At 50.0% G+C, this 26,562-nt stretch overlaps 1 protein-coding gene across 1 annotated transcript; it reads right to left on the minus strand.

The window, feature by feature from the left end:
- Positions 1 to 829: 829 nt before the first annotated feature.
- On the minus strand, positions 830 to 13,568 carry PCDH12 (protocadherin 12). The gene is made up of 4 exons (XM_065874980.1): positions 10,653 to 13,568; positions 7,141 to 7,238; positions 5,056 to 5,207; positions 830 to 1,678 (listed from the first exon to the last, which is right to left on the minus strand). The coding sequence occupies exons 1-4, from the start codon at positions 13,530 to 13,532 to the stop codon at positions 1,209 to 1,211; spliced, it is 3,600 nt and encodes a 1,199-aa protein (XP_065731052.1). The 5' UTR covers positions 13,533 to 13,568; the 3' UTR covers positions 830 to 1,208.
- Between the last annotated feature and the right edge of the window lie 12,994 nt (positions 13,569 to 26,562).

Below are 26,562 nucleotides of genomic sequence, written 5' to 3' on the forward strand. Positions count from 1 at the left end.
TCCTTCCTCTCCTGGAAGGTTTGCTGCTGTCAGTGTCAATTTCATAGACCCGGTTCACACACTGTCCTCTAGGGCCTGAATTCACTGCTGTGACAGAGGAAGATTTACTCACGATTGGTGGGTCTGGAAAGATGACTTCTGTACCTGAAGGGCTGCTTGCTGGGAAAGGACAGGAGTCTGCAGACACCCACCCTGCATCAGGTCAGTTCCAAGTCCCTCTCACTATGTGCTTGGAAGAGCAGAGATGTGAAGGCCTGAGTGGCTTTGGAAATGTTCTTTTCAACAGTGTTTCTTGAGGGGATCTCAGGCAAGTCTGCTACTGGCAAAAGCTCACGTATGGGGGCTCTTCCTTTCCTTTCCTTGGCTGGCAGTCTAGTGTCAAGGTCGAGGGCATGGGTTTTGGTGTTGGACAAGCCTAGTTCCAATTCCTGGCTCTGCCTCCTCTCTCTGCTTGATCTTGGGCAAGACCCTCAGCCTCTCCAAGTCTCATGCCTTTGTCTGTGAAATGGGGCTAATAACACCTCCCCTCCTAGGGCTGTGGAGAAATGAAATTAAATCCGATTGTAAAGACTTGTGTCTGGCTCGTGTTAATGCTCTATAGTCATGCTTTTCTTAGCCTTAATTTTCCAGCTGAGAATCGGATTATTTGATAATGTAGCAGCAGCAGAGGAGCAGGGGTCAAGAGTACCCATGTCCATCATTGCCTACCTAACACTGTGCACCCTCCTGTCCAGGCCCCGCATGACCCTCTGGCCAGGGACTGGATGACAAAGAACCTTCACTCTATTCTTCCATCCTCCCTCTCGACAGGTGCAAACAGGATAACGAGCCACTGCTTTTCCTTTATTAGTAGGTCAGAGAGCTTTGCCTGGTGCCCCAGGATCCAGCCCCCAACACCCTCCAGTGTGCACCCAGGCCATCCTTTCCTGCTTGTGACACTCCTTGGCATCTGCTCTGCAGGAGGATGAACCCTCTGTGCTCTTACATGTGTTTTGCCAGCAAACACTTATCTCAGCGGCCAACTGTCTTCCTCCAAAAAATCCACAGGCAGAGAGCCAGCCCCTAACAAGGGGTTGCTTTGGTCAGCCCGCTGTTTGTCCTGGGGCTCCTGCCTCCTCTGTGGGGCAGCACTGGTCACCTTAAGTTCTCAGGCCACCTCTGGTCAGTGAGTTCAAAGATTAGAGAAACCACCTCCTGTCCCAGAATCCTCAGGGCCTGGGCTTCCTAACATCTCCCGGGGCCCCTGGTTCCTGGATCCACAGGTCCCTGCTGCTGCTGCCGCTGCTGGTCCTGCCCTCGGCCCCCTTCTTTCCAGATCGGCCCCCAGGGCCTTCCGAGCCCGAGGCCCCGCTGGTGGCTAGGTCTAGACTCAGGGTCCTTCCGCAGACTGAGAGCCGCCGCAGCACCTCGGAGGCGGCCTCCACCGGCACGGCGGGGCGCTGCTCCAGCAGCATCTCCAACAGTGAGCTCATCTCCGACAGGAAGGTGCTGGCCAGCCGCGTGCCCGTCGGGCTCAGCTCGGGCCCCGGCGCCTTGCCGAACGTCTGGAAGGTCCTGGGCTCCTCCGAGGTCGCAGCGTCCGGGGAGAACACGTTGTCACGGTAGTTGGTGGCGAGGGGCAAAGAGAGTCTTGCCATCCAGGCTGGATCGGGGACGCTCAGCCGGTCCAGGGCGAGGCCTGCAAGGGGCGGAAGGGACGCGGTGAGGGCGGAGCCCATGGCGGGCGGGGGTGGGGTCGTGGGCAGGGCGGGGCGCCGGACAAAGGAGGAAAGGGAAATGGAGGGGACCGATGGGGCGGCCGGAGGTGGGCGGGAAGGAAGAGGCCCTGACAGGGAAGCGCTCCGGGCAGGAAGGCAGCGACTGATGTCCGCGCGTGAGCTGAGTGAGGACGCGGCAGGGGGAGGAGGAAGGCCTAGAATTAGAAATGGCCCGTTTCTAAAGCATCTCCCGGTCCGTGGGGCTGTTTCAGGTTTAGGTGTCCTTCATCCATCCCTGTACAGCCAGGATTTTCACTCCCTCCGGACACCACTAGCTGAGGATGCCGGGGGTGGGGGTGGGGGTGGGGGGAATCCCCGTTTTTTAGCCATTGCTGGAGTTCCTGGCCTTGGTGCTGCCTTCGGTTCCTATTCATAATAATAGTGACCACTTATTAAGTACTTCTGTGCTAGGCAATTTACATAATTATCTCATTTAACCTCCACACAAACCTTTGAAGTCAAGAGTATTTTATGGATGAGGAAACTGAAGTTCCAAGAAGTTGTCACACAGCTACTAGGCAACCAAGCCCCGATTTGACCCCCAGGTCTGATGACTTGGAAGCCCCCTGTCACTACACAACTGCGCCCACTCTCTGAAGAGCTGGCCCTTCCTCCCCCTGGAGGCTAGGTGGCTCTGGTTTCCCAGGCCTACTAAGGTCTGTACTGTTGCCTCCTGGCCTCATGCTCTCAACTCCTCAACCTTCCCCTCTCAAACTGCAGGAAACGGTGTGAAGGGGCTGGCTGCCTAAGAGCTGTCCCAGGGAAGGGCCGGGGCGGTGAAAAAGTGTCCCCCAGGCCCCAAATCCCATCATCACACTTCTCCTTTTCCCATCTCTTCAACAGAAAATCCTGTCTCAGAAAACTAGTTCCAGGCCCAATGATAGAGGCCAAGCCAGAGGGAAGAAATTATAGGCTTTGTGGTTAAGGATGTGTGTCTTTAAAAAAAAAAAAAAAGGCACAACGTCTGCTTTAACATGTATTTAATATTTGCTTAAGGTAACCTGCTTTATAATCTGTGCATAGAATGAAAGACTGGAAGGGGACGCGTCATAGTGTCAACTGAAATTACCCCTGGGCAGAAATGATTTATTCTCTTTTTGTTTATCTACATTTATCTATATTAACCAAATATTACTTTTGTGATTTTGAAAAGTTATTGCAAAATACAGTAAATGCTGTTTCTATTGATAAATGAGTCTCGGTCTTGCCTTCACAGTGTGGGGCTGTGCAGGCTGTGAGGCAGGGTCACGCCCCTTCCCGACTAGTCCAGCCCACACCTGGGGCTTAGTGAACGTTTATTGAATGATTGAATGGACATAAATATTAACCCTGGACATTTGGGAAATGTAAACCTAAGTTCCCTGAGACTCTGGGGTAATAAGGTTAGAACTCTTCTGGTGTTACAGAATCAGGCTTTTCCTTGCACAAGGGTCAGAGAGCTTTGGAAGGAATGAAGCTTGGAATGAGAAAATCAGTGGAGTGTAGGAGAATGGCTGAAATGTGGTGATGAATTCACTCTGCGGCAGGTGGGCACTGGGCAGACCTGGATTTGATTTCCTAACTTTGCAGCTTATGAGCATTGTGACCTTGAAAAACTTGCTTAACCTCTCTGAGCCTCCTTTTTCGCTCACAAAGTGGTAAAATAGTAGCACTTATCTTGTCAGGTGGCTGTAAGCATTCAGTGAGCTCATGCAACGGTAAGATATGGTTATCGTCACATCCTCAGGTGGGGCTTTTATCTGATGCAGCCAAGACCCCAGTGTCAGGCACATTCACCAGTAGCCTCATCACAGTCCAGCCCTGTGAGCAGCGCAGGCACTTCTACCCCTGCTGCGCTCTTCGTCACACCACTTGTTACCATCTCCCTGTGTTCTTTGCCCTCTGTGCTGTGGGGAAGCAGGACCACATGGGAACTGAGCCCCCAGGTTCCAGCGCAGAGCTGGTGCACACAGATATAATGCAAGGCACTGAGGTCGTCTGAAATTTTCTAGTAGCCACATTTAAAAAGTAGAAAGAGAAGGTGAAATTAATTTGTAAAAGTTTTTTTATATTTAATATCATTTTATCACATAATCAATATTTTTAAAATTATTAATGAGATATTTTACATTCTTTTTTCATACTAAGTCTTCAAAATCTGGAGTGTGTTTTATACTTCTATCACATCTCAATTGGTACTAGCCATTTTCACATGTGGCCAGTGGCTACTCTATTGGACCTCACAGCTCTGCATTCTAGACAATGCTATCCTGTAAAACTCTGTAGATTTGTGCTGTCCCAGGCAATATCCATTAGCCACACGTAGCTACTGAGCTCCGGAAATGTGGCTGATATGACTGAGGAGCTGAATTTTTCATTTTACTTGATTTTAATTAGATTTCATTTTACTTAATTTTAATTTAGAGCCACACTGCCTGGGTTAATAACCATTGGCTGCACAACCTTGGGAAAATTACTAAACACCCTCTCCCCTCAGTTTTTTTCCTTTATGAAATGGGGATAACGAATAGTCCCTATCTCAGATTTTCTCATGAGGCGATTAGAACAGGGACTAGCACATAGAAAGCACTCAATAAAAGTTAGCTATATATTTTTTTAACCAAGGAAAGGGAAGTCCCTGTCATGCCTTCAGCGCACAGAATATGTCCGGATGAAGAGCAGATTATTAACTACAGAAACAGAAAGTCAGCGTAGGTTGGACTTACTCTGTGTTACCTGAAGGGGGCTGACTGATGCGGGGGGGGGGGGGGGGGGGGGGGGTGCGGAGGGAGCTGGCAGATTCTTGAATTCTCAGGGTAAAAGCGTATTTAAAGACATCAAAGAAATGCAGATGAGTGGTTTAGGAGGTAGAGAGAGGTCCCGTGATGGTAGGTGGGCTCAGGATGGCTTCCCTTCAATCATTGAAGTGACTCTGGGCAGGCTGTATTACCTCTCTGAGCCTCAGTTTGCTGATCTCTAAATTGGAGCTCATAATATCTACCTGAAAAGACTGTTTGGAAGCTTAACTGAGATAATGTATATAAGATGCTTCCTTGGTACCTGGCACACACCAAGAGCTCAGTAACTGTTCACTATTCTTATGATGATTTTTTTAAATGAATGATCAGAGTAGAATCTGATCTTTAAACAAATGAAGATCTGAAGCTCCAGGGGAAGTGAAAAACTTTTGCTGATAGTCTTCTCCAGAAATAGAAAGGCTGTTTTCCTGCAGTGGATTGGAGCAGAACTCTGAAGCCTGGGCACAGGAGGGTACCATGGGGGCAGAAGCGGGGTCGGGGTGACCCTGGGGAGTCCCTACCTGTGTAGGGGTCCAGCAGGTTCGACAGCTCTTCTTCTAGCAGCTGCTTCACAGAGAGGTCCTCCTCAGGGTCCAAGGGCCCTTCCTCCTGATCTGGTTCTGCCTGGCCACCAGCCCTGGCACCTGGGCCATCTGTGTCTGGGATTGCACTCCTGCAAAGGGAGCCAACACAGTCCGCGAGTGAGGAAATTCACACATAGATTCATTCATTCCTGCTCATGAATAGTCTTCTATTCATGCCAGCATTCGTTCATCCACAGAGGGAAGTGGGTCCACAGCCCAGCCTTCAGAGTCAGACCAATCTGGGTTACTTGATCCCAGCCCTCCTGCCTACTCTGAGTCTGCTTCCTCATCTGTAAAATGGGAGTAATAAATAACACCCACCTCATGGGGGCGTTATGGGGGTAAAATGAGGTGTTGCATGTAAAGAGCTTAGCACAGTGTTGTAAGCAGTCAGCAAACAGAAGTGACTATGAATGCCCTGATATTACTCACCATTGTCCCTCCATTGCTTCTCATTACCTGGCATGGAATAGGAGTTTAGTAAACTTTGGGTGATCTAATGCAGTCATCCTTCCACCCCTCTATCCCTCTATCTGAGTATGAGCTCCAGTGAGGGCAGGGATATTTGTCTGTCTCATCCGCTGCTTTCTCGCCAGTGCTCAGAATAGGACTTGGCACATAGTAGGTGCTTAATAAATACTTCGTGGACTGAGTGACTGAATGTTCCTTCCTCCCTATTTGAGGCTAAATCCCAGACCAGAAGAGTAGGTCAATAGAGGATGCAGCAGAGGCGAGGCATCCGAAAGCTACTCAGAATCTACTATGGAGTCTCTTGCTGTCTCCCTGACCCCTCCCTGCCAAAGACCCTCTCTATCACCTGGGGGAGGCCAGTTCCTGGGACTACCTTAGCATGGTGGGGACAGGCCTGGCGTCTCATCCCAGCATCTGGAAAAGTTCCCTTTAAGGCCTGGGGGTCCTTGCTGCTTTTTTCTGTGGCCATTTCTGCTCCTATGCAGGGGTAGCAAGTTTGCAAGTAATGGCAACAACTAATGTTTATTGAGCAATTACTCTGAGTCAGACATATGCTTTGCAAGGTATATTTACCTTCTCATCAAACCTTTCACGTCTGTAAGGGGTTCTCTTGTTGTCCTCATTTTACAAATGAGAAAACCAAGATTTGTAAAGATTAGGTAGCTTGCCCAAGGTCCCCACAAATTAAGTAAGAATTCAAATCCGGGCTGATATGACTCTGGAATGTGTGTGCTCACCGCTACTCTACACTATTTCTAGCTATCTTTGCAAAAAAAAAAAAAAACAACAAAAAAAAGACTGTAAGTTGTCACAGCAAGAGCACTGAACCGGAAGTCAGTGTCCTGAGAGCTGGTCCCAGCTTTGCCACTCACTGGCTATTTGACCTTGAGCAAAGTCACTTTACGGGGAAAGGACTTAGCATTGTTTGTGTACTTCCCATGTGCCAGGCACTGGGCCGTGGGCTTAGAACGCATGTGATCATTAAATCCTTACCCCATCACTACAAGGAAGTGTGGTGACCTCTGTTTCATGGATGAGAAACTGCATCCCTGAGGCTTGATTTGCTCAAGTTTACATAGCTGGTTTGGATCAAACTGCTTAGAGCCTCAGTTTCTCCATCTGTAGCAAGAGGGAGTTAGATTAGATGTCCTCTTGAGGTCTCTTTAATTCTAGGACGGCCCAAAGGAACACACCCACACACCCACATCCTTAGCCAGGAGCCTTCATATTATGTTTAAGGGTCAAGAGAAAGAGCTAAACGTTACAGATTTAAAGTTCATAGCCCAGCACCTCTGCAATCAGGGAACAGATAGATAATCAGAGCCTCAGGGATGAAGTCACTTCCTTAGTGACTCGGGTCCTGTAGATACTATTAATACAGTTGCTCCAGGACCAGGATGCCTGGGTGGGGGAATGGATGCTGTTCGCTGCAGTCTCCCAGGGGAGCAGCGTCTGGGATGTGCTCACCCTTCCTCAAGGCACAGAGGCTGCAAGCGTGAGGGCAGGCTGGTGGGGGGCTTGAGAAGCCAGTGGGGGCTACGTGCAGCTTACCTGCTGCCGCCGGGCTTGGCCAAGTACTTATTTCCCCGGTGGTTTGGTTTGGGCTGGAATTGGCCCTGATGCAGCAAGGACAGCAGCTGGGAGATTTGCTACAAGACAGGAAAAATCTGTTGACTCCACACAATTCCGACCCAGCACACTTCCTCACCGGATGTTTCCCTCAATGCCGGTGCTTTCTTTTTATAGTCTTTCCTCCAGCTTCAGATGTTTGTGGATCGGATGGGGGATGGTGAACGGTGATGGTGACGGAGGCAGGGATGTGTGCAGACAGGTTCCCTGCTTGGCCATGTGTCAGCTACAAATTCCCAGGACCTGGGAGTCTGAGAGAGAGAATGAGAACCCTCTGGGCCTGTCCCCCAACTCTCATTCCCCCAGGAGACCTGCTCCCGGTGGAAGCTGTGGGACGGGGGTGAAAAGGGCATGTCCTGACTATAAATGTGTTATAACCTCGATAAGGATTATTGTAAAGTGTTATTTCCCCCGCTTCAGTGATGTTCAAAGACTGAGCCATTGTTGGCGGGCCAGATGTAAGACTATGTTGTACAGAAGGCAGAAGGGTGTCTTTGAATCATTCGTTTATTCTTCCTTTCATTCACTCGACAAGTATTTAATGAGAGCTTGTTTGTGCCACGCCGAGTGCTTGCTGGGGGGAGGGGGGGTAAGAATGAGAACAAGACCCAGTCTCCGTCCTCAGGGAGTTCCCAGTCTGCCAGGGAGGACAGTCAGGGGAGACAGGACACAGCAGTTGCTATGGGGGGTTGCACCAGGGATGAGAAACGATGGAGGTCAAGTGGAGCAGAGGAAGGCCCCTCACCCAGCTTGCAGCAAGGAGGGAGTTACGGGTAGGGGCTGTGGATACAGGGGGAAGTAATTCACTTATTTCAACATACGTTTTCTGAGTTCATACTACATGCCAGGCGCCTCTGCTGAGACCCGGAGGTTCCACAGGGGTTTGGCAAGTGGAGAGAGGGTGAGGGCCAGGGTGAGGGAGGAAGGGAGTTTTGGTCAGAAGGTGCTCAAGCTGAAAGGCCAGAGGAGACGGAGGCGTTTCAGAAAGGCTGGTGAGTGGGGCAGGGGTGGGTGAGATGTCAGGGTGAGGCCCCACAGGCCCTTGTGAGGGAGAAGGCAACAGACCAAGTCAAGGTCGTTTCTAGCTTGTTGTGTGATGTCAGGCAGGTTTTTAGACACACTCAGACCTCAGTTTCCTCATCTCTAAGGTGGATCTAAAAATACCACCCAGACTTCTTTACAGGGTTGTCAGGATTAATTAGCTGGTTTGAAAGTTTGAAATGCTCTGCAGAGTCAAGGGGTTTGGGTTGTTCCTCCTAGAAATGCTGCCTCTGCCTCCCAACTGGGCCCAGCCCCCGTCTTCCCTGAGAGGGTCCCTCTGCCCTCTGGGCAGCTCAAGACAGAAAATGCCAACCTCAGAGGAGAGTTGGAAGGGGAGGTGGCCAGGACTGGGGTTTCACTGTGATGTGGGAGGGTCAGGGTCCCATTGCCTGCCTCAGGGCAGTTCCCACCTCCTGGCTCAGGCCCAGAAACCCTCCTACAAGCACCTGCCACCCTGTTTTCGAGTGACAGCTGCTACTTCAGGGAAACTCCCTGAGTGCCAAACCCTAAGTTGTATGCTGTCATTCAGGCTGTCATTTCACAGTTAGAGTCCAGACTCTGGAGTCAGACTTGGGTTCAAGTCCTAAATCTGCCCCTGTTCCACTTCCCATCTGTGTGGCCTTGAGGAATTACTTAAGCATTCTGACCCTCAGTTTCCTCAGCAGTTAAAAAAAAAAAAAAAAAAGGAATAAAAATGAGACTCAGGTCATGTGTTAGTTGTGGCTATGAGGATTAAATGAGTGAAAGTCTATAAATTACTTAGGAATAGATCTTATGATAAGCACTTAATAACTGTCCAGTGGTGTATAATCTCATGTCATTCTTCAGTAACCCAAGGAAAGAGATACCATTATATCCACTTTACAGATGTGGCACCTGAGGCTCACAGGGGCTACACAGCAGTTAGAGGCAGGGTTGGACTTTGAACTGGGATCTGACTCCACTGTGGCACTGTGCTACCGGAAAGACAAGCATTAGGCAAGCTGCCTCTTACCCTCAACTTGATCCCAACTTGGTACCCTCCTCTCTTTCACCCCAGTGGGGTCACCCACAGGGCTTGCTATCTGCTCTCTCTGTTTGCCAACCACCAGCACAGTGTTTGGCACAAAGAGCTCATTCAATAAGCATTTGATGAATGAATGGGTGAATGAATGAATGAACAAATGAATGAATGCATGGCTCTGGGCAACTTCTGGGGCTGCACAGAGCCCAGGGCAGGACTCCTGAGAGAGCAGCTGGGCTCTCTCGAGGTGGCTTCCTGGGGAAGGGGTGGGGGAAGGAAGCTGTGTCCTTGCTCCGCAGGAAACATGAGCTGATAGCCTGGCTTATGACAGAAGTGTGCCTTGGGCGGGCAGCCTGGCACAGGGAAAATGATCTGGGGTTCAGAGGAGTTGATATGGGTGTGAGATCAGACACCGTCCCGGAAAAAGCTTTCCCAGGTGTGTCCAGTAAATCCTAGGTCACTGGACACAGCCATTCATCATCCCATTTAATTCTCAACCCCCTGGGAGGTAGATACAGCTAAGTTTGGCATCACAATCCCCATTTTATAGATGAAGAAAATAAGGCTCAGATGTTAATGTTGCCCAGCTCCTAAAGTGGCTGTGCTGAAACTGGAACCTAGATCTGCCTAACTCCCAAGTTCCAAGGTTGTTTCCACTGTCCTATCCCATAGGCCTAGCTGGCAAGCTCTGGGGTCTCAGGCAGGTCAAATGCAGCCCCTGAGCCTGGGGGCAATGATGCCTATGCCGGCTTGCTTCACCCGGAGGTTGCCCAGACGAGATGAGGGCAGGTGAAATGGAGAAGAGCTTTGCAGAAATCATCATAATCATTTTCTGAGTGCTGACTACACGCCAGACACTATTCTAGAGGCTTTAAGCACGTTCACTTTATTACCTTCAAGCAAACTTGGGAGATGGGTGCTGTTAACTTGGGCAACTTCAACAGAGAAGCTGAGTAACTTCCCTGTGGTTCACAGCTTGGAAGAGGTGGAGCCAGAATTTGAACCTGGGCAGCCTTGCTCCAAAGCTTGTACTCTTAATCACTACCTTTGCTATGTGTCTACTTGCACAAGGCACTCTAAGTGAGTGCTCATATAGGAATTAACTGACCAAATCCTTAGGACAGTTCTGCAAGGCAGATGCTCTTACTGTCATCCCTATTTTATAGATAAGGAAACTAAGGCTCAGAGACAGTAAGTCATTTGTTCAGGATCACACAGCTAAATTCTGTTGACCCCAGAGCTGTGCCCTGAACAACTGCACCCAATGCATCCTAAAGTGCGTGGTGAGGCTGAGGAATGAATGTGAAGAATGTGAGGGTAATGGGGTCTGATGCTGTTGTGGGCGGGTGAGGGGGGCTGACAAGAGAGGGAGCTGCCCACACCGAGTTACCTGAACAGGAGGCGAATCCACAGTGAGCTCCTCTACGGGGTTCCGCTCCGCAAAGGCAGCCACAGACAGCCGGACCAGGCTCCGCAGGATCTGACGGGGGCCTGACTCTTTCTCAGGGGCTACTTTGCCATGGAGATTCCGCTGCCGCCTCAGGGTTGCAGAGGAGGCCGGCGGGCTCAGCGGGGCCTCCTTACTGCCCTGGTCCCCAGGCACCCTCCCTGTGGGGCTGCCCGCAACCTTCAGGGGCCTTGAGCGGGGCTGGCCCGTCGCAGGTTGGGGCTCGGGAAGGTTCAGGTTCTCCCGGGAGGCATTCCTCTGCCTGGGATGGTTGAAAAGGAGGTTGACAGTGTCCTGCAGCACCTCTCGGCTCTCGGCCAGCGTTCCCTGGTTACCTTGGTTACGCAGAGTCCTGTACAGGGTCGGTGTGAGATGAAAGGGGGCCTGCAGGCAGGGGTCCCAGCCTGCTTCCATCATCGCTTCCTTGCCCACGTGCTTGGGGGGCTGCCCAGCTTCGCCAGGCTCATCCACCTGGCCCCTGAGCACAGGCACGAGGTGGATGTCCGCCTTCTGGATGTGTTTCTGGGGCCTCTTGGGCTGGTGACGGTAGGTGGACTCGGCCTCCCGACAGTTGTAGGCCCTGTTGTCCTTCTTCTCTGTCCGGCAAATGGACATAATCAGAGCCAAGATCAACCCGGAGATGGCCAGCAATACGACCAGGCAAATCACCGTGAGCACCGATGTGCTCAGAGCCCCAGGCTCACGGGCTGAGTCCCTCAAGTGGTCCACACTGGTGACGAAGAAGACCCTCAACAGGGCCCGGGTCTGTAAGGAGGGGCTGCCCCGGTCTTCCACCACGATCTCCAGCTCCCACTCACTCCCAGTGAGGCTGCTGGCATTGGTGATGTTGATGAACAGCTGCCCCAGGTGGGGACTGAGGACAAAGAGACCGGCTTCGTTCCCGCTCTGAATGCTGTAGAGGAGCTCTCCATTTGCCCCCGAGTCTGCATCTCTTGCTACAATGGTCACCAAAAGGAATGGCCGGGAGCTGGGGGTGGCCTGTGGTGGCATGTCAGTGCCTGCTGGACCCACGCCATTGGGAGTTTCAATGGGCACCAGCAGGTGACCTGTGGAGGCATTTACAAGCACCGAGAGACTGGCTTTCCCATCGCTGAGTATGGGGTGAATCACCTCTGGGACATTATCATTGGCATCCAGCAGGCTGACCCACACAGAGACACTGGATGCAAGCTGGGGCTGCCCCCTGTCCTCTGCGATCACCAGGAACTCAAAGCCGGCCATCTGTTCATAGTCCAGTGACCTCTGAGCGGTGACCTCGCCTGTGTCTGAGTCAATAGCTACCAAGTGAGAAACTGGAGAGTCCTGGATGTGGTATGAGATTTTCCCATTAACGCCCAGATCTGCATCATGGGCCTTGATGGTAATGAGGTGAAGAGAGGGCAGGTTGTTTTCCCGAGTGGAGACCTGGTACCTGCTTTTCTCAAACACAGGTGCGTTGTCGTTGGCATCACTGATCTGAATGCTGAGCTGTTTCTTGACTGATAAGGGCTGGGGTCCTTGGTCTTGGGCCAAAAGAGTGAGGGTATATTGCGGCCACTGCTCTCTGTCCAGCGTGGCGTTGGTTAGCAGCATGTATGTGTTGCCATTGGTCCTCTTCAGCCTGAAGTGGCCCAGCTCTTGGCTCAGCCAACAGTGGACCAGGCCATTGTTTCCTGAGTCTAGGTCGTTTGCCATGATGAGAGCAATGAAACTGTCCTTGGGAAGAGCTTCGGACACCAGGGATGGTTGGGAGGCCCACGTGATGTGGATGTTTGGGGTGTTGTCATTGACGTCCAGAACCTTGATGAGAATTTTGCAGTGGGCTGGGATGGGATTGGGACCCAGGTCCCTCGCCTGGACATCCACCTCATAGGCAGGATTCTTCTCATAGTCTAGGGGTTGACGCAGAATCACCTGGCCTGTCTTGGCATCAATACTGAAGGTGTCCAGCACCTCTGGAGGCACATGCTTACTGAGGAAGTATTCCACCTCCCCGTTGGGGCCTTGATCAGGGTCTGTGGCAGTCAAGTTTATGAGGAGAGTACCAGGGGCAGCGTCTTCTTGGATTTCCAGTGCCAGCGAGCTCTCAGCGAACACAGGGCTATTGTCATTGGAGTCCAGGACATTGACCTTGACCAAGCTGGTGCCTGACTTGGGGGGGTTCCCACTGTCATAGGCAGTTAACACCAGATCAAAAAATGAATGGATTTCCCGGTCCAGCTCCTTCACCACCACGAGTTCCGCATGTTTGGTCTCATCGGGCCCCACAATGACATCCAGGGCAAAATGCTCGCTGGGAGACAGGGTGTAGGAGTGCAGAGTGTTGGGGCCAGTGTCTGGGTCCAGAGCTCTGTCCAGGGGGATCCGGGTGCGCAGGGAGGCGCTCTCAGAGATTTCCAGCTCCTGCTCACCTTTGGGAAACTGAGGCTGGTGGTCGTTGATGTCCAGCACGTGGATCTCCACGTGGATGAGAGCCAAATCCCCTGTGGCAAGCACGTCAAAGGAAACCAGGCAGGGATCCTGCTGCCGGCAAAGCTGCTCCCGGTCCAGCCGCCTCCCTGTGCTGAGCAGGCCGTCCTTGGAGTCCACCTGGATGGGGAGCGCCTGAGGCAGCTGCAAGACCTGGAAGGCAGCCCCTGCTCGCCCAGACCTCTCCTCCCGGCCCAGTTCCTGAGACAGCTTCCCTATCACTGTGCCGGATGGTACTTCCTCTGACACTTGATATTTCACAGTGAGAGTGGCGACCTCCTGACAATCCCCTGAAAGGAACAAGTAGCCACCTGGCCCCCAAAGTCCCAGCAGAAGTGGCAGAAGTCGCATCATGCTTACCGCCAGAGTGGGCTAGATCCAGAAACCGCTAGAGTTCTTCAAAGGCTGGGCAAGTCCTCCAGTGTTTCCTGGGGGGCTTGATTAGCCCTGTTCTCCTGCCCCCAGACCTGCTGGCACAGCCTCGTCCCATAATTAGTTGATGGAGCCAGCAGAATTCCCAGGCAAGGCCATCTTCATCAGAAGAGATTTGAGGGGTCCAAGGACCAATGAAGTAAAATTGTTCAGGGGCACTGTTGGTCCCCGTTAGCAAATGATGGACAAGAGCCGGTCCAGGAGGGACTTGACCCAGTAGAGCAGGATGTGGGGATCTGACTTCCAAACAGTTGCTAGGCTGGGGAAACAGAGAAGCAGCTTTTTCCTATGGAAACCCCACCTACAGGAAAAGGGAGGGCTGTGAGCTTCTATGCCAATTAGAGAAAGAGAGTTTCCGTGAAGCTGAGTGGCCCGCCGCTGAGGAGGATGCGGCTGGGGACAGGCCGGATGGGAAGGTGCTGTCCATGTGGCAAGGCAGCCACTGAGGGGAGGGGAGCCCCTGCTGTGGCCAAGTGAGCAGAGAGCCTGAGCCCCTCCCGGGCAAGTCACACCCTGGCCTCTCTTCCCTTCCTTGTCTCTCTTTGTTTCCGTCATCTCCTGTCATTCTTCTCCCATTCCCCTTTTTCCCACACTTGTCTACCTCTCAGTCTTGACTTCGCCCTCATCACCCGTTTTTGTCTCATGGGAAGCAGCGCTGATTAAGAGAGTGGCCATCAGAGCCAAAATGCCTGGGTTCAAATCCTGACTCCACAACTTCCCAGCTGGGTCATGTAGGACAAGTCACTCAACCTCTCTGGGCCTCATCTTAAGAGCGCAGATGGGAATAACAACAGTAGCCCACTCAGCAGGAAATCGTGGGGATGAAATGAAATGTTGGCCCGGAGTCGTAGGCAATGACATTGTTATTAGTGGTGGGTGGCGTGATCTGCCAGCTTGGCCTACCTTGTGGCTGCCTCTGGCTCTTGCACTGGCCCTGGGTCAGTCCCTGCCCACATACTTCAGGAGCCAAAGGTGCCCGTGTCCTTGGCTTCTGAAGTACAATGACCTTTCTGACCCGACGGTGTGGCCTCCCTCCCCCCTTCCCTTCCGGCTCCCTAGCCTCCTGGCCCATTGTTCTCCACATCTGGTCCAGCCTGAGCCCCTGTCCGGGGGAATCCCCCAGCTCCTGCTCCTTGGTCTTGGAGGTTTTTATACCTTTCCCTCTCCCACACCTTCCTCTCCCTTTCCCTCCCTTCCTCCAATTCTTCTCCTCCCACTGCTGTTCATGTCCAAGAGTCCCATCACAGAGGTGAGGCCAGGAGGGGGGCGAGTGGGCAGTTGGCTTGGGTGGCCTTGAGGTGGCTTGCTGCTTCTCATTTCCTCCTCCATCCACTGCCCCCACCATTGTCCAGTCTCGCACTTTACCTTGAGGTTGAGTCCAGAGGTTTGTAAACCTTTTGAAGTGATGGGAGTTAAGGGCCAGCTTCCCCTCGATGGGTGTTGGCAGCTCAGTCCTTGGGGCTGGAGGTGCCTGTTGGGACACAAGTGACTCCAATCAGGCCCATTGGCCAGGGGGCTTGTGGCCATTAGGATGGGGCGACTGAGGACCTCCCTGGCCTAAGCCTCACCTTGCACCCCCCTTCCCCTCTGTATTCTCTTTCCCACACCCTATCCTTTCATATTCTACCCCTGGAGGTTTCCCAATAGCAAGGGGCCTGAATCCAATGGGGTGTTTCCTACAGTCTGGCTCCGAAGACAGAACACTCAATAGCTCGGAGACATGGCACAAGTCACATAACCTCTTTGGGCCTCAGTTTCCTTCTCTGTAGAGCGTGGCTGTCACCCATCTCCCGAGTTTGTGGTAAGGATTTGATGAGATAATGCAAGTGAGGGCTTGGTGCAATGCCTGGTACAGAGAAAGCACTCATTACATGGGACTAGTTTACCTTGTACTATTTGCCAGGCTTTATACCTCGAATGCAAATGGTAAAAATGGTCTTGCATTTGTCCCTTCACGTTTTTTCCTCCGCCTTCTTGGCCAGGAAGGCTCATTTCCCAGGGCTTCTTCAGCTCGGACGAGGGCCCAGTGCTACCTGCCCTGCAAGGGGAACCAGCGTGGGCCCCAGGTCCTCTGGTGACGGTCAGCCTGCATGGCGGCCTCACTGTCTGGCCCTCACTCACCCTACTATGTGCAAGGCAGTGAGCAAGACAAAGTGACCCCCAAGGGGCTTGTAGTCTCAAGCCAGGGTGGGGAAAATGAAAGAAGTGGGCCCAGTGGATGGCTCCAGAGTCAGGCTTAGGGGTCAGGGGAGGCTCCTCCTGGAGGACGCTCCAACACACCCTGAAGGACGGGGAAGAGTGAGCAGGGGTGGGGGGGGGCAGGTGTGAGCAGGTGGAGGGAGCAGAATGGAAGAGGCTGGAGGTGGGCGAGCTTGCTTCTCACAGTCCCACACGAGGGCCTGTGCGAGTGGGGAGGAGGACGGTGGGCTGGGGGTGTCAGCAGGGGCCGCCAGATGATGGAAGGCCTGGGACCCCGTGCTCAGGATTTGGACCTTGTCCTGAAGGCCATGCAGAGCTTTGGAAGGGGTCTGAGCAGACTGATGAGATGCCAAGCCTTGTCCCGAGTGTTTTACCTGCATCGTCCCATGCCACCCTCACAACCAGGCCATAGGGTTGAAGAAGCTGAGCATGGAGGGTTGGTTAGCTTGCCCAAGATCACGGACATTTGCCCTCCACAAAGCCCCTTCAACTGTACTCTGGGACGTCGACTGAAAGGGAACAGAGAAGAGGGAAGAAGGCCAGCTGGGAGTAATGCAGGGGAGCTTTGGTGCAGGAGACTCTGGTGCTGAGAACGTTTCTAGAGTGCCATCTGGTGGCCAAAGGCAGGAAAGCCACAGAGGCAGGGAGGTGGGTGGCTGGAGTTCTCAAACGTCCACAGCTCCAGACCCGTGTTCCTGTGCTGCGTACAACACGATGGAAGGAGCTATACCCAGGTGACAATCATTTCACTTAGTGGGAAACCTAATGTGACCCAACGCCCACAGGAGGAATTATGGAATTCATGATTTTACATGTGTTAACATTTATATTCTGGAAAGGGCATTGATGTGTGTGTGTGTGTGTGTGTGTGTGTGTGTGTGTTGCCTTGACTGGGATTCGTGGATGTAAAAAATGGACTCACAGGCCAAGAAAAGTTTTGAATTTGGATTTCGTAGGTGGCTTTTTTCTTGTTCTCTGTTTTACTCACGTTGGGGGCAGGAAGCTAAGACAACCCTTAAGAGTCCAAAGTCAGCAAACCAGACCTTTTAAAGGCTATTACCTCTGGGAATGAGGTCCCCTTTTAGTAATATTTCCTCCTCCTTTCTGGCTACAGGGTCAGTTGATCTTTAGCCGCCACATATCAGGGGGTGAAACTGGAGTTTATCTGGAGAGCCTTCATCATCCTGAGTTTTGAAAATAGGTTTGAAGGAGCAGAAGTCCTCTGAAATAGGTCCGAAATACTGAGGACAGCCTCCCTCTTTTTGAAAAGAGGGCAGGCTTGGGCTTGGTGCTTGGAGGCCTTGTTCGCCACCAGCCTTGGGGTTGTTCACACTTGGGTCCATTGTTTGGGAGGGGTCGGGGAGTGAAGTGAGAAGGGTGGGGGGTCAGAGGATCCCTGGTGTCCTGAGGAACCTTGAGGGGTCAGACCAGCAGGGTGGGACTCTGACCCTTGGGGGACTTGAAGACCAGCTGGAGGAAGGCTAAGATCATGCCCCACCTATGAATGTCCTGCGGGGTTGGCTGCTCACCCCCAGGGCTCCCTGTGAATCTGCCCAGTCGCTGGCCATAGTCATCACCACCCACCAAGGCAGTGTTGATGAAACTGGGAAGCTTCATCCTCAGGATCATTCTGGTTGGGGAGGTGACTGGACCACCTAAGGTCTGCCTCTTTTTTTCAGCAAGCCCTTGTTGAAATTGGAGGCAGTCTAGCCAGGGCCATTGACTGGGAGACTCAAGTAGCTGTTCTGGGTCACCTGGTCCTGGCCCGCACTCTGTGATCTCTGTTGGGACAGACCACAGATGTCCATTCCCACACAATGGCACCTCTTTCTGGGCAAAGAGCAGAGAGAAGAATGCACTTTGCAGGGGGAAATTTGCCAAGAAATAAGACTTTTCAAGAAATGAAAAGGCTTTGTGCCTTGATTAAGAGTGGTATCTCTCAGAAGCGTCCACATATCACGATCACTTGACAAGCTTTTCAAAATACCAGGAACAGGGCAAGAAAATTCATACTTTTCTCTTTCGCAGCCTGCCAAAGAGAATTTTACAATTTCCAGCTCTATTACCCCCTCTCTGAAAATGCTTCATCTTTCAGATCATTTGGGACCGGATTGAAAAAGTTGATTGGACCTTTTTTGCTGGCAAGAGAGGCCTAATTGATCTACATAATAAAAGGAAAAATAGATGAGGGGGTGGGGGATTGCTGAAGCTTGAGGATATTGTGGAAGGGGGTACCCTACAGAACAGGCAGAGGCTGTGAAGGAAGTAGATTGAAGATAAGGACTTTCCAACAGATAGTTGTAAACTATGGATCACCTTCGTGGTTTTCAAGATAAATGCAAGAAAAGATTTATAATTTATTTTGTGCTTTAGTAACCACAACACGGCCCCCCTGAACAGACCACATAAATTCTGAGTCGATAAGGGTAACACTTATGTCTCTCTCCCCAATCCTCAGAGGGGGAGAGGGCTACTTCCAGCATGTAGATTTCGGTTCTGATATACTGTAGGTCATTCTGCCATGCACCCCTTCTCCACCCCACCCTCACTGAGAACCACTGACATAGAACTTCTTAGAAGCACCAACAACCTTGTAAGGGCCAAACTCTACAGCCATCAGGCCTTTCTCACTGAGCATCCTCCTGGTCCCCACCTCCGCCCTGTGCTTGTGTCAATGCTCAGCAGAAGCTCTGCACACAGCTGATTCTTCTTCTGTGTTTCTGCAGGCTCTTCTATCTGCTTCTCTGAATCCTCCTTTGGTTTGCCTTCCTTCTGACTCCCAGGTGTGGGCATGTCCACCAGATAACTCTTCAGCCCTCTCTTCTACATAGGGTTATTAGCCCAGAAATAGTTTGCCAGATTTAACAAATAAAAATATACTGTGCCCTGTTAAATTTGAATTTCAGATAAACAATGAAAAATTTTTAGTAGAAGTATTTTTATCTGGCAATCCTATCCAGAAGTAATGTATGATCTTACCACAAGTTCTTTTCTGTTTTCATTTTTCCTCTTCTTCTTTTTATTTTTAGAACTTTGGTTTACACAGTGAATTTGAAAATCTATCAGTAAACACAAAAATCAAACATATTGACTGGGAGCATCATCTGTGCATGAATATTCAGAGGCTGACTCTGTTGATTGGCCTTGTTATGTATTCAGCATTTCTCGGTGACTCTAGGATGGAACTGTTCTCACACTGGAAGAACCACCCCAGAGAAAGCCTGGATCACACTCATTCATTAATTTATTCGGTCATCCAACCACTCATTTTTTTTTTTTTTCAGTACGCGGGCCTCTCACTGTTGTGGTCTTTCCCGTTGCGGAGCACAGGCTCCAGACGCGCAGGCTCAGCGGCCATGGCTCACGGGCCCAGCCGCTCCGCGGCATGTGGGATCTTCCCGGACCAGGGCACGAACCCGTGTCCCCTGCATCGGCAGGCGGACTCTCAACCACTGCGCCACCAGGGAAGCCCCAAGCCATTCATTTATTTGGTGGAATTCAGCATGTTCTTCTCCATTTACAAGGTCAGGGTTTTTTTGGGAAGGGGAGTGGTAAATAGCTAAAGCTGACCCACATTTCCCCTTTCCGTTGGTTTGGTTTTCTTTCTTCACATAGAATCTAATCCGCCTAATTCTCACCTTGCTTCAGAAAGATTCTTGCAGGAAGGAAAATGAGTCCTGCCATCATTACATAAATTCTCATGGGGCTCCCCTTTATAAGTTTATGACAGCCAGGAGTTGAGCCTGGAGCTCCGAGAGAAACAGCCATACACTGATTTATGATGGCAGCTGCTCCTAAATCCCACCCCTCTTTCTTTCTTACAGTGCCATGTTACCTCGGGGTTACAAAACTCTTTTCACTGTTATTCAGGGGAATAATAATGAAGTCCCAGTTTGTAAGTATAAACATGATCATTCTTTGCCTATTATTGTAAATCAAATTTTACCTTTCGCATCAGAAGCACAGAAAACATTTTTATACTGTTAACCACCGCAAGCCTCTCTAGGAGTCTGTTTTTATATAACCCTGGGATGACCTGAGGTATTGTTTGAGCTACGCTGACCAGGGAAGCTGGCCACACAGGTAGTCTGGCTATTTCTCCTTACAGACCTGAGCACTTTGCATGAGCAAAGTGTAAACTTGATCTAAGCATAGCATTAGGGTTCGTAATGTGGGCTCAGGACTCCAATTGCCTGGGCTCAAAACCTGGCTTTGTAATTTCCTATCTGTGTGACAGTGGCAAGCCACTTAACTTCTCTGTGATCAGTCTCTTTAGCCTTAAAATAGGGATGACGATGATGGTAATATGTTACAGGGTTACTGTCAGGTTTAGGCTAGTCAATACAGAACATTTAGAGTGGGGCATGGGACACGAGTAGCGCTCTAGTTGTTAATTATTTATCATTGCTTTTAGTGTAGTAGCTCTCAATTTTTGTTTTGAGGATGAAGCTCCCGTTTTAAAGAAACACCAATTTTTCAGATTCCCAGGCGATAATGGTAAATTTTTTGAGATCTACAGAGTGAGCAAATATATAACGACAGGAGACCAGCATACTTCTGTAATGAGGTGGGGCTCACCACCGTCCAGTCCTGTCCCAGAGTTGGGGCAGGGCTTTCCCTTCCTGTACACTGCTGCCCCTCTCTACGTCAAGGCTTGTTTCAGGGGTGCTTGTGAGTGGTGGCCATTGAAAAGGAGGCCGTCCCCTCTGGGCAGGTGGGATGAGCTCAGCAAAGTCTCTGGACACCATTTGGATACCAGTGATGGACGAGAACCAGTGCAGGTCCTGATGGAAGCCCTGCTGGTCCCTACAACAGACATATTTTTTGACTTACTCCTGCATCTCTACCCAATGGCCTGGGTCTTGACCTCTGGCCTAGGTCACGCATCCCATCCTCTCCTAGCCCTAGACTCCATCATCATCTAGTGTCCCTGGGAACGGGGGATGGAGTTGGGTCTCTTTCTCTCTCTCTTTGTATCTTCATTCTCACCTATCATGATGTCATAAACTGTAATCCTGACTTTCCTAGGGCCTTCCCTTTTAATTCTTAAAGCCAGAATGATTTTATTCTGTATTTCTGTTTCAACAAACCCTAGTTCTTTCACAGGCTCTAGGAGAGGGTCAGACTGATGCAGAATTGGTCCTGATACTATATGTCACCACTGAATGACACCGGTAAAATCCTTCACCCCTTAGTGCCTCAAGTTCCTGATTTGTGAAATGGGGAGATAAAATTACCTTGGTCATGGGGTCCTGGGTGTGTAAATGGGACAATGCGTGTATCATGCTTAGCACAGTGAAGGGCTGGGCACGTGGGGATAGCTCAATTTAAAACCAAACGACATAAAGCCAGTCACATAACACCAAAGATACAAAAATGTTATTTTTATGGAGTCTAAAAAGAAAATGAAGTAGAAAACTCTCTTTATCCAATCCTGACCTCCAAACTGGACTCTGAATGCTTAGTCCACTTTAAACATTCATCCAAATTATTAACACTGCTTTGAAATCCTCCCTTCTATTCCCTCCATCCTGTGACCTCTGACATGAAGTCATGATGTGATGTCACAATTCACCTCCTACTCTGACTTTGTGAGAATTTCCCGACCTGGTTCTTCGGCTCCCTCACTTTTTGCATCTGGGAGGTCTCTGTCTGTGTTTGTGGTCTCACCTCCAAGCACTCTGCGGTACGGTTGCCATGCATTTCTCTCTTGATTTTATTTCCTTTGGCTAAACATGAACAGTGATATTAGTGAATGGCTTCAGAGAGTCTTCTTCCTTCCTTTACGTTTTTAAGGAGTATATTTCTGGTTTTGGTGTCCATTACAGGGGTAGTTAGGTTTCTGTTCTGTAATGGTCAAGATTTACAGTACAGAAAATTAGGGCTGATTATTTGCATTTCAAAAATTTCCCTTCTGTGGCAGTCAGGTAAGCCCTTCCAGTGCCCGATTTTTTTTTCCCACTTGGCTTTTCCTTTCTCCTGGGTGCAAGACCAGCATCGTAATTTGTGAAGCCCAGCACAAAATGAAAATGCAGACCCTCTGTTTTCCAGAGTGGCTACACCATTTTACATTCCCAAAAGCAACATATGAGGGTTCCAATTTCTCCACATTCCAACCAACGCTTGTTATTATCTGTCTTCTTTTTAAAAATTGTTATTGAGGTGTAATTTACATAAAATGTTATGTTAGTTTCAGGTATATAACAGTGATTCAATATGTGTATGTATTGAGAAATGATTTCCACAATAAGTCTAGTTAACATCCGTCACCATACATACAGATTTTTTTCTTGTGAGGAAAACTTTTAAGATTTATTCTCTTCGCAACTTTCAAATACCGTGTACAATACAGTATTATGTACTATAGTCACCACGGTGCACATAACATCCCAATGACCTATTTATTTTATAATTGGAAGCTGTATCTACACCCGATTTGCCCACCCCCTACCTCTGGCAACCACCAAATGGTTCTCTGTATCTATGGGCTTGTTTTTTTTGTTTTTTTTCTTTTTATTATAGCAGTCCTAGTGAGTATGAAGTAGCTTCTCATTAGGGTTTTGATTTCCCTGGTGACTAATGATGTTGAGTATTTTTCACATGCTTGCTGACCACTTGTATATCTTCTTTCGAGAAATGTCTATTCAGATCCTTTGCCCATTTTTAAATTGAGTTACTGGTCTTTCTGTTGTCAAGTTGTAGGAGTTCTTTATATGTTCTGGTTATTAAACCTTTATCAGATATATGATTTTCAGATATGTTCTCCTATTCTGTGGGTTGTCTTTTCACTTTCTTGATAATGTCCTTTGAAGCACAAAAGGTTTTAATTTCTTTTTAAACTGTTCTTTTTAAAAATAATTAATTAAGTAATTAATATTTTTGGCTGTGTTGGGTCTTCGTTTCTGTGCGAGGGCTTTCTCTAGTTGCGGCAAGCAGGGGCCACTCTTCATTGCGGTGTGCGGGCCTCTCACTGTCGTGGCCTCTCTTGTTGTGGAGCACAGGCTCCAGACACGCAGGCTCAGTAGTTGTGGCTCACGGGCCCAGTTGCCCCGTGGCATGTGGGATCTTCCCAGTCCAGGGCTCGAACCCTTGTCCCCTGCATTGGCAGGCAGATTCTCAACCACTGCGCCACCAGGGAAGCCAAAAAAGTTTTTAATTTTGATGAACCCAATTTATCTACTTTTTCTTTCGTTTCTTGCGCTTTTTTTCGTATCTAAGAACCTACTGCATAATCCAAGTTCGTGATTTATTCCAACATTTTCTTTTAAGAGTTTTTTAGTTTCACCTTTTACATTTAGGTCTTTGATCCATTTTGAGTTAATTTTTGCATATGGCATGAGGTAGGGGACATGTAATTTTAACTCCCACTCAGCCTGTTAATAATCGTGTACCCTTTGGTAAATTCTTGAACCTCTCTAAGTTTCAGTTTTCTCACTCGTAAAGTGGGAATAACAGATGGTACCGAAATCATAAGGCTATAGTGAAGATAAAGAGAAAATTTACATAAAGCACGTAGCACAGGGCCTGAAGCATCCTATGCTTAATAAACATGGTAGTTATTACTGTTATGAACAATGAGTGAATGCCTTCATAGTGGAGGTGTCAGAAAGATGGGCAGCATTTCTGAGACCGGGATCCGAGGAGGGAGAAGAGGCTTGCGTAGTCTATCTGGGGGAGCAGGTCTGGGATTGTTACAGGAACGTCTGCCCCCGGTAGATCGCTGCCTCATGATCACCTGTAGGGATTGGTAAAAATTCTAATTTCCGGACATTGTCACAGAAGTACTAAAAGGACCCCCCTGGGTAGGGGGCCCCAGAATCTGCATTTGTGTCAAGTTCTCCAGAGGCATACTTATTAAGTGTGCAGGGCTGCGGTACGGGTGACGATGGTCGCTCCTGCAGCGCCGCCTTTGACCTGCGGGGGGCGGCCGAGGGGCCGGGGCGGTCAAGGCGGCTGCGCAGAGCCCTTCTCACGCGGAGGACTCCCAGCCAGATCCGCGCCGCTCAGCTGACAGCTCCGAAGACTGAAGAGGCGGTACGCTGGTTGAGCCGGGCGTCTCCAGGCGGAGCCGGCGAGTGGAGGTGAGGGGACCCGGAGCTAGGGTGGAGGGCGGAACTGTCGGGCCCGGCACGGCGGGGCAGCCGGAAGGTACGGTGGGGACTGCGCTCCGGGCGCGCGAGGCAGAGAAGGGCGGCCGGGCCGGGACTGCTCAGCGGGCTTCAGCTCCCCAGACCCGGGACTGGGCGCCCACAGCCCGGCCCGGCTAAGACCCACGGGGCGCTTAGAGGAGGAAGGGGAAGGACCAGGCCCTGCTCCTTTGGGACGCCCCGGGACGGCCCACACCCGTGCAGCGCCCTCCGTGTCGAAGCGCCGGGGCAGGTAGCAGGGCTCGGGCCTGCCCCCAAGTTGTAGGTGAGTCTCACAAACAAGGACTCCACACCCCGCGGTGAGCGGTGGAGACACCGGCAGCGGCGTGCTGAGCCCGGAGCCAGGGCAGACCCCAGGGCTGGAGCCCGCACGGTGTGGCCTGGGAGTATGAGTAGGATTTTCCCAGGCCCAAGGGAAACCCGGAGGAGGAGGGGCCTTCCCTCACTGATGTAGCGGTTTCCGGTTTGCCAAAAGTAATATTAAACTTGAATTCTCTCTTGTGTCGTGGCACCGGGGTTTATTCTCGTTCCCGTGTTACGGCTGAGGAAACAGGGTGGTCCGAATCCAGGTTTAGTTATGTATTAGCTGTGTGACTTTGGGCCAGCAAGGACTTAAAATGTCATTTTTCTCTGTATAATGGAAGTAGGGCCAGGACTTGCTCCATGGGGCTGTGGGAATGTAACGAGCTAATGCATTTAAAGGGCTTAGTACAATGCCTGACACACGGTAAGAGCTCCCTAAGTGACTGTTCTTACGGTTATTGTGACGACCGACCCAACCTGCTCCTAGTGGGATGTGGCAACGCTGTCACTGAACCTTGATTCTAGTCCCCCATAAGAGCACACTGCGTCTCACCCCAATTCAGTTCTCGCTTTTTCCAGTGTCTAATGTAAGGCACTGGTAGATGCTGAGAACAATATACGCAGATGCAAAAGACTTGATCCTCACCCTTAAGGAGCTAATGCGGTCTGGTAGGAGAGGAAGCGCGAGTTCGGAGGAAGAACTGTAGTGCAAGGTGGGTTGTGACAATATCACAGGAAAGTTGCAGTAGAAAAGTTTGCTGGATTTTTAAAGAAAGACATGATATCTAATTGGAAAATTTTACGTGGAATAGGGGCTTTGGATATGGGTCTTGAAAGCTGAATGGATAGAATCAGAAGGAAATCTAGGTCAGCGATCTGAATTAAGGGACTGGGACCCAGTGGCAGCTTCAGAAGCTGGGGTCTGGGGGGGTAGGTCATGAGGAGCTGCCGATGGGAAACAGCTTGGAGTAGAGCTTAAGCCTGGCTGCTCATTAGAATCACGTGGAGAGCTTGGATAGCTACGGATGCCTGATTGAATTGCACTGGGGTATCGCCTGGGTATTGGGATTTTAAAAGTAGCTTCTCAGGTGATTCTACCATGCAGACAAGGTAGAGAACACTAATCTAAAACCAGAAACTATAAATTCATCTCACCCCATTTATAATGTTTGAACAGGAAGAAACAAAAAGCTTAATTACATTATCACCATGTACTACACCTGGTAAAATTGTTTACAATTAAGTAATGTGAAAAGACGGTATAGTACATAGTAATACTACTCAGTAAATGTAAATTAATCCTGAATTTCATTCTTAGCTTATTTGGGAGTCACACATCTGAGAATCTGGTTTTAAAATTATGGTTTTATATCATATTTTTTGCATATAATATTAGGATGTTCATAGGATTCTCTAAAACCCATCTATGGACCACTCTCCCCTTCTCCTTAATTCCCAGTTAAGAAGCCTGGTAAAGCATTTAGAATAGGACTTAAAAGTGTGTGTGTGTGTGTGCGCTTTTATTGTTTTGTTTTTAAATATCCTACTGTCTTGCTTAAATTAACCTAATGTTGAGTGTCCCTGGCAGGATTAATTCATTAGCAGGCAAGAGGACAAACTGGAGGGGGATAGGAAGTGAAGGAATAGAGGAAGCAGAAGAGGAAAGGAAAAACAAAATCAAGAAAACCGCAGGAAGTCATTTGTTATGGGAGCATGCTGTACTGTCCTCTCCTATGACCTCGGTGTTTCTCCTCAGCTCCTCCTGGGGCTGAAGGCAGTCAGATAAGAAGGGTGCTCTTATTACTGGGGACATGCACATGTCCGTTCAACCACGTGCCTCAGTTAGGCTGACCTAGGAGAGTAATATGCAGCTGTAGATTAGGATTGACTGTGTGTTAGGATGTGTTTGATTTAAGTGATGGTAACGGAAATTCAGAATTTAAATTTGGAGAGGGGCTTCCCTGGTGGCGCAGTGGTTGGGAATCTGTCTGCTAATGCAGGGGACACGGGTTTGAGCCCTGGTCTGGGAGGATCCCACATGCTGCGGAGCGGCTGGGCCCATGAGCCACAACTACTGAGCCTGTGCATCTGGAGCCTGTGCTCCACAACAGGAGAGGCCGTGACAGTGAGAGGCCCGTGCACCGCGATGAAGAGTGGACCCCGCTTGCCACAACTAGAGAAAGCCCTCGCACAGAAACGAAGACCCAACACAGCAAAAATAAATAAATAAACTCCTACCCCCCAACATCTTCTTTAAAAAAAAAAAAAAAAAAAGTTTAAATTTGGAGAGGGTCCTAACACCA

Source organism: Phocoena phocoena, chromosome 3, assembly GCF_963924675.1.
Source record: "Phocoena phocoena chromosome 3, mPhoPho1.1, whole genome shotgun sequence".
Taxonomy (NCBI): domain Eukaryota; kingdom Metazoa; phylum Chordata; class Mammalia; order Artiodactyla; family Phocoenidae; genus Phocoena; species Phocoena phocoena.

What these genes read in the sequence shown, in the direction of transcription:
- PCDH12 (XM_065874980.1), bottom strand. Translation starts at nt 13,532, where the DNA reads ATGATGCGACTTCTGCCACTTCTGCTGGGACTTTGGGGGCCAGGTGGC. An exon ending in GCCAAGCCCGGCGGCAGCAG is followed by an intron (nt 5,208 to 7,140) that starts GTAAGCTGCACG and finishes CTCCCTTTGCAG; the next exon opens with GAGTGCAATCCCAGACACAG. An exon ending in CCTGCTGGACCCCTACACAG is followed by an intron (nt 1,679 to 5,055) that starts GTAGGGACTCCC and finishes CGCCCCTTGCAG; the next exon opens with GCCTCGCCCTGGACCGGCTG.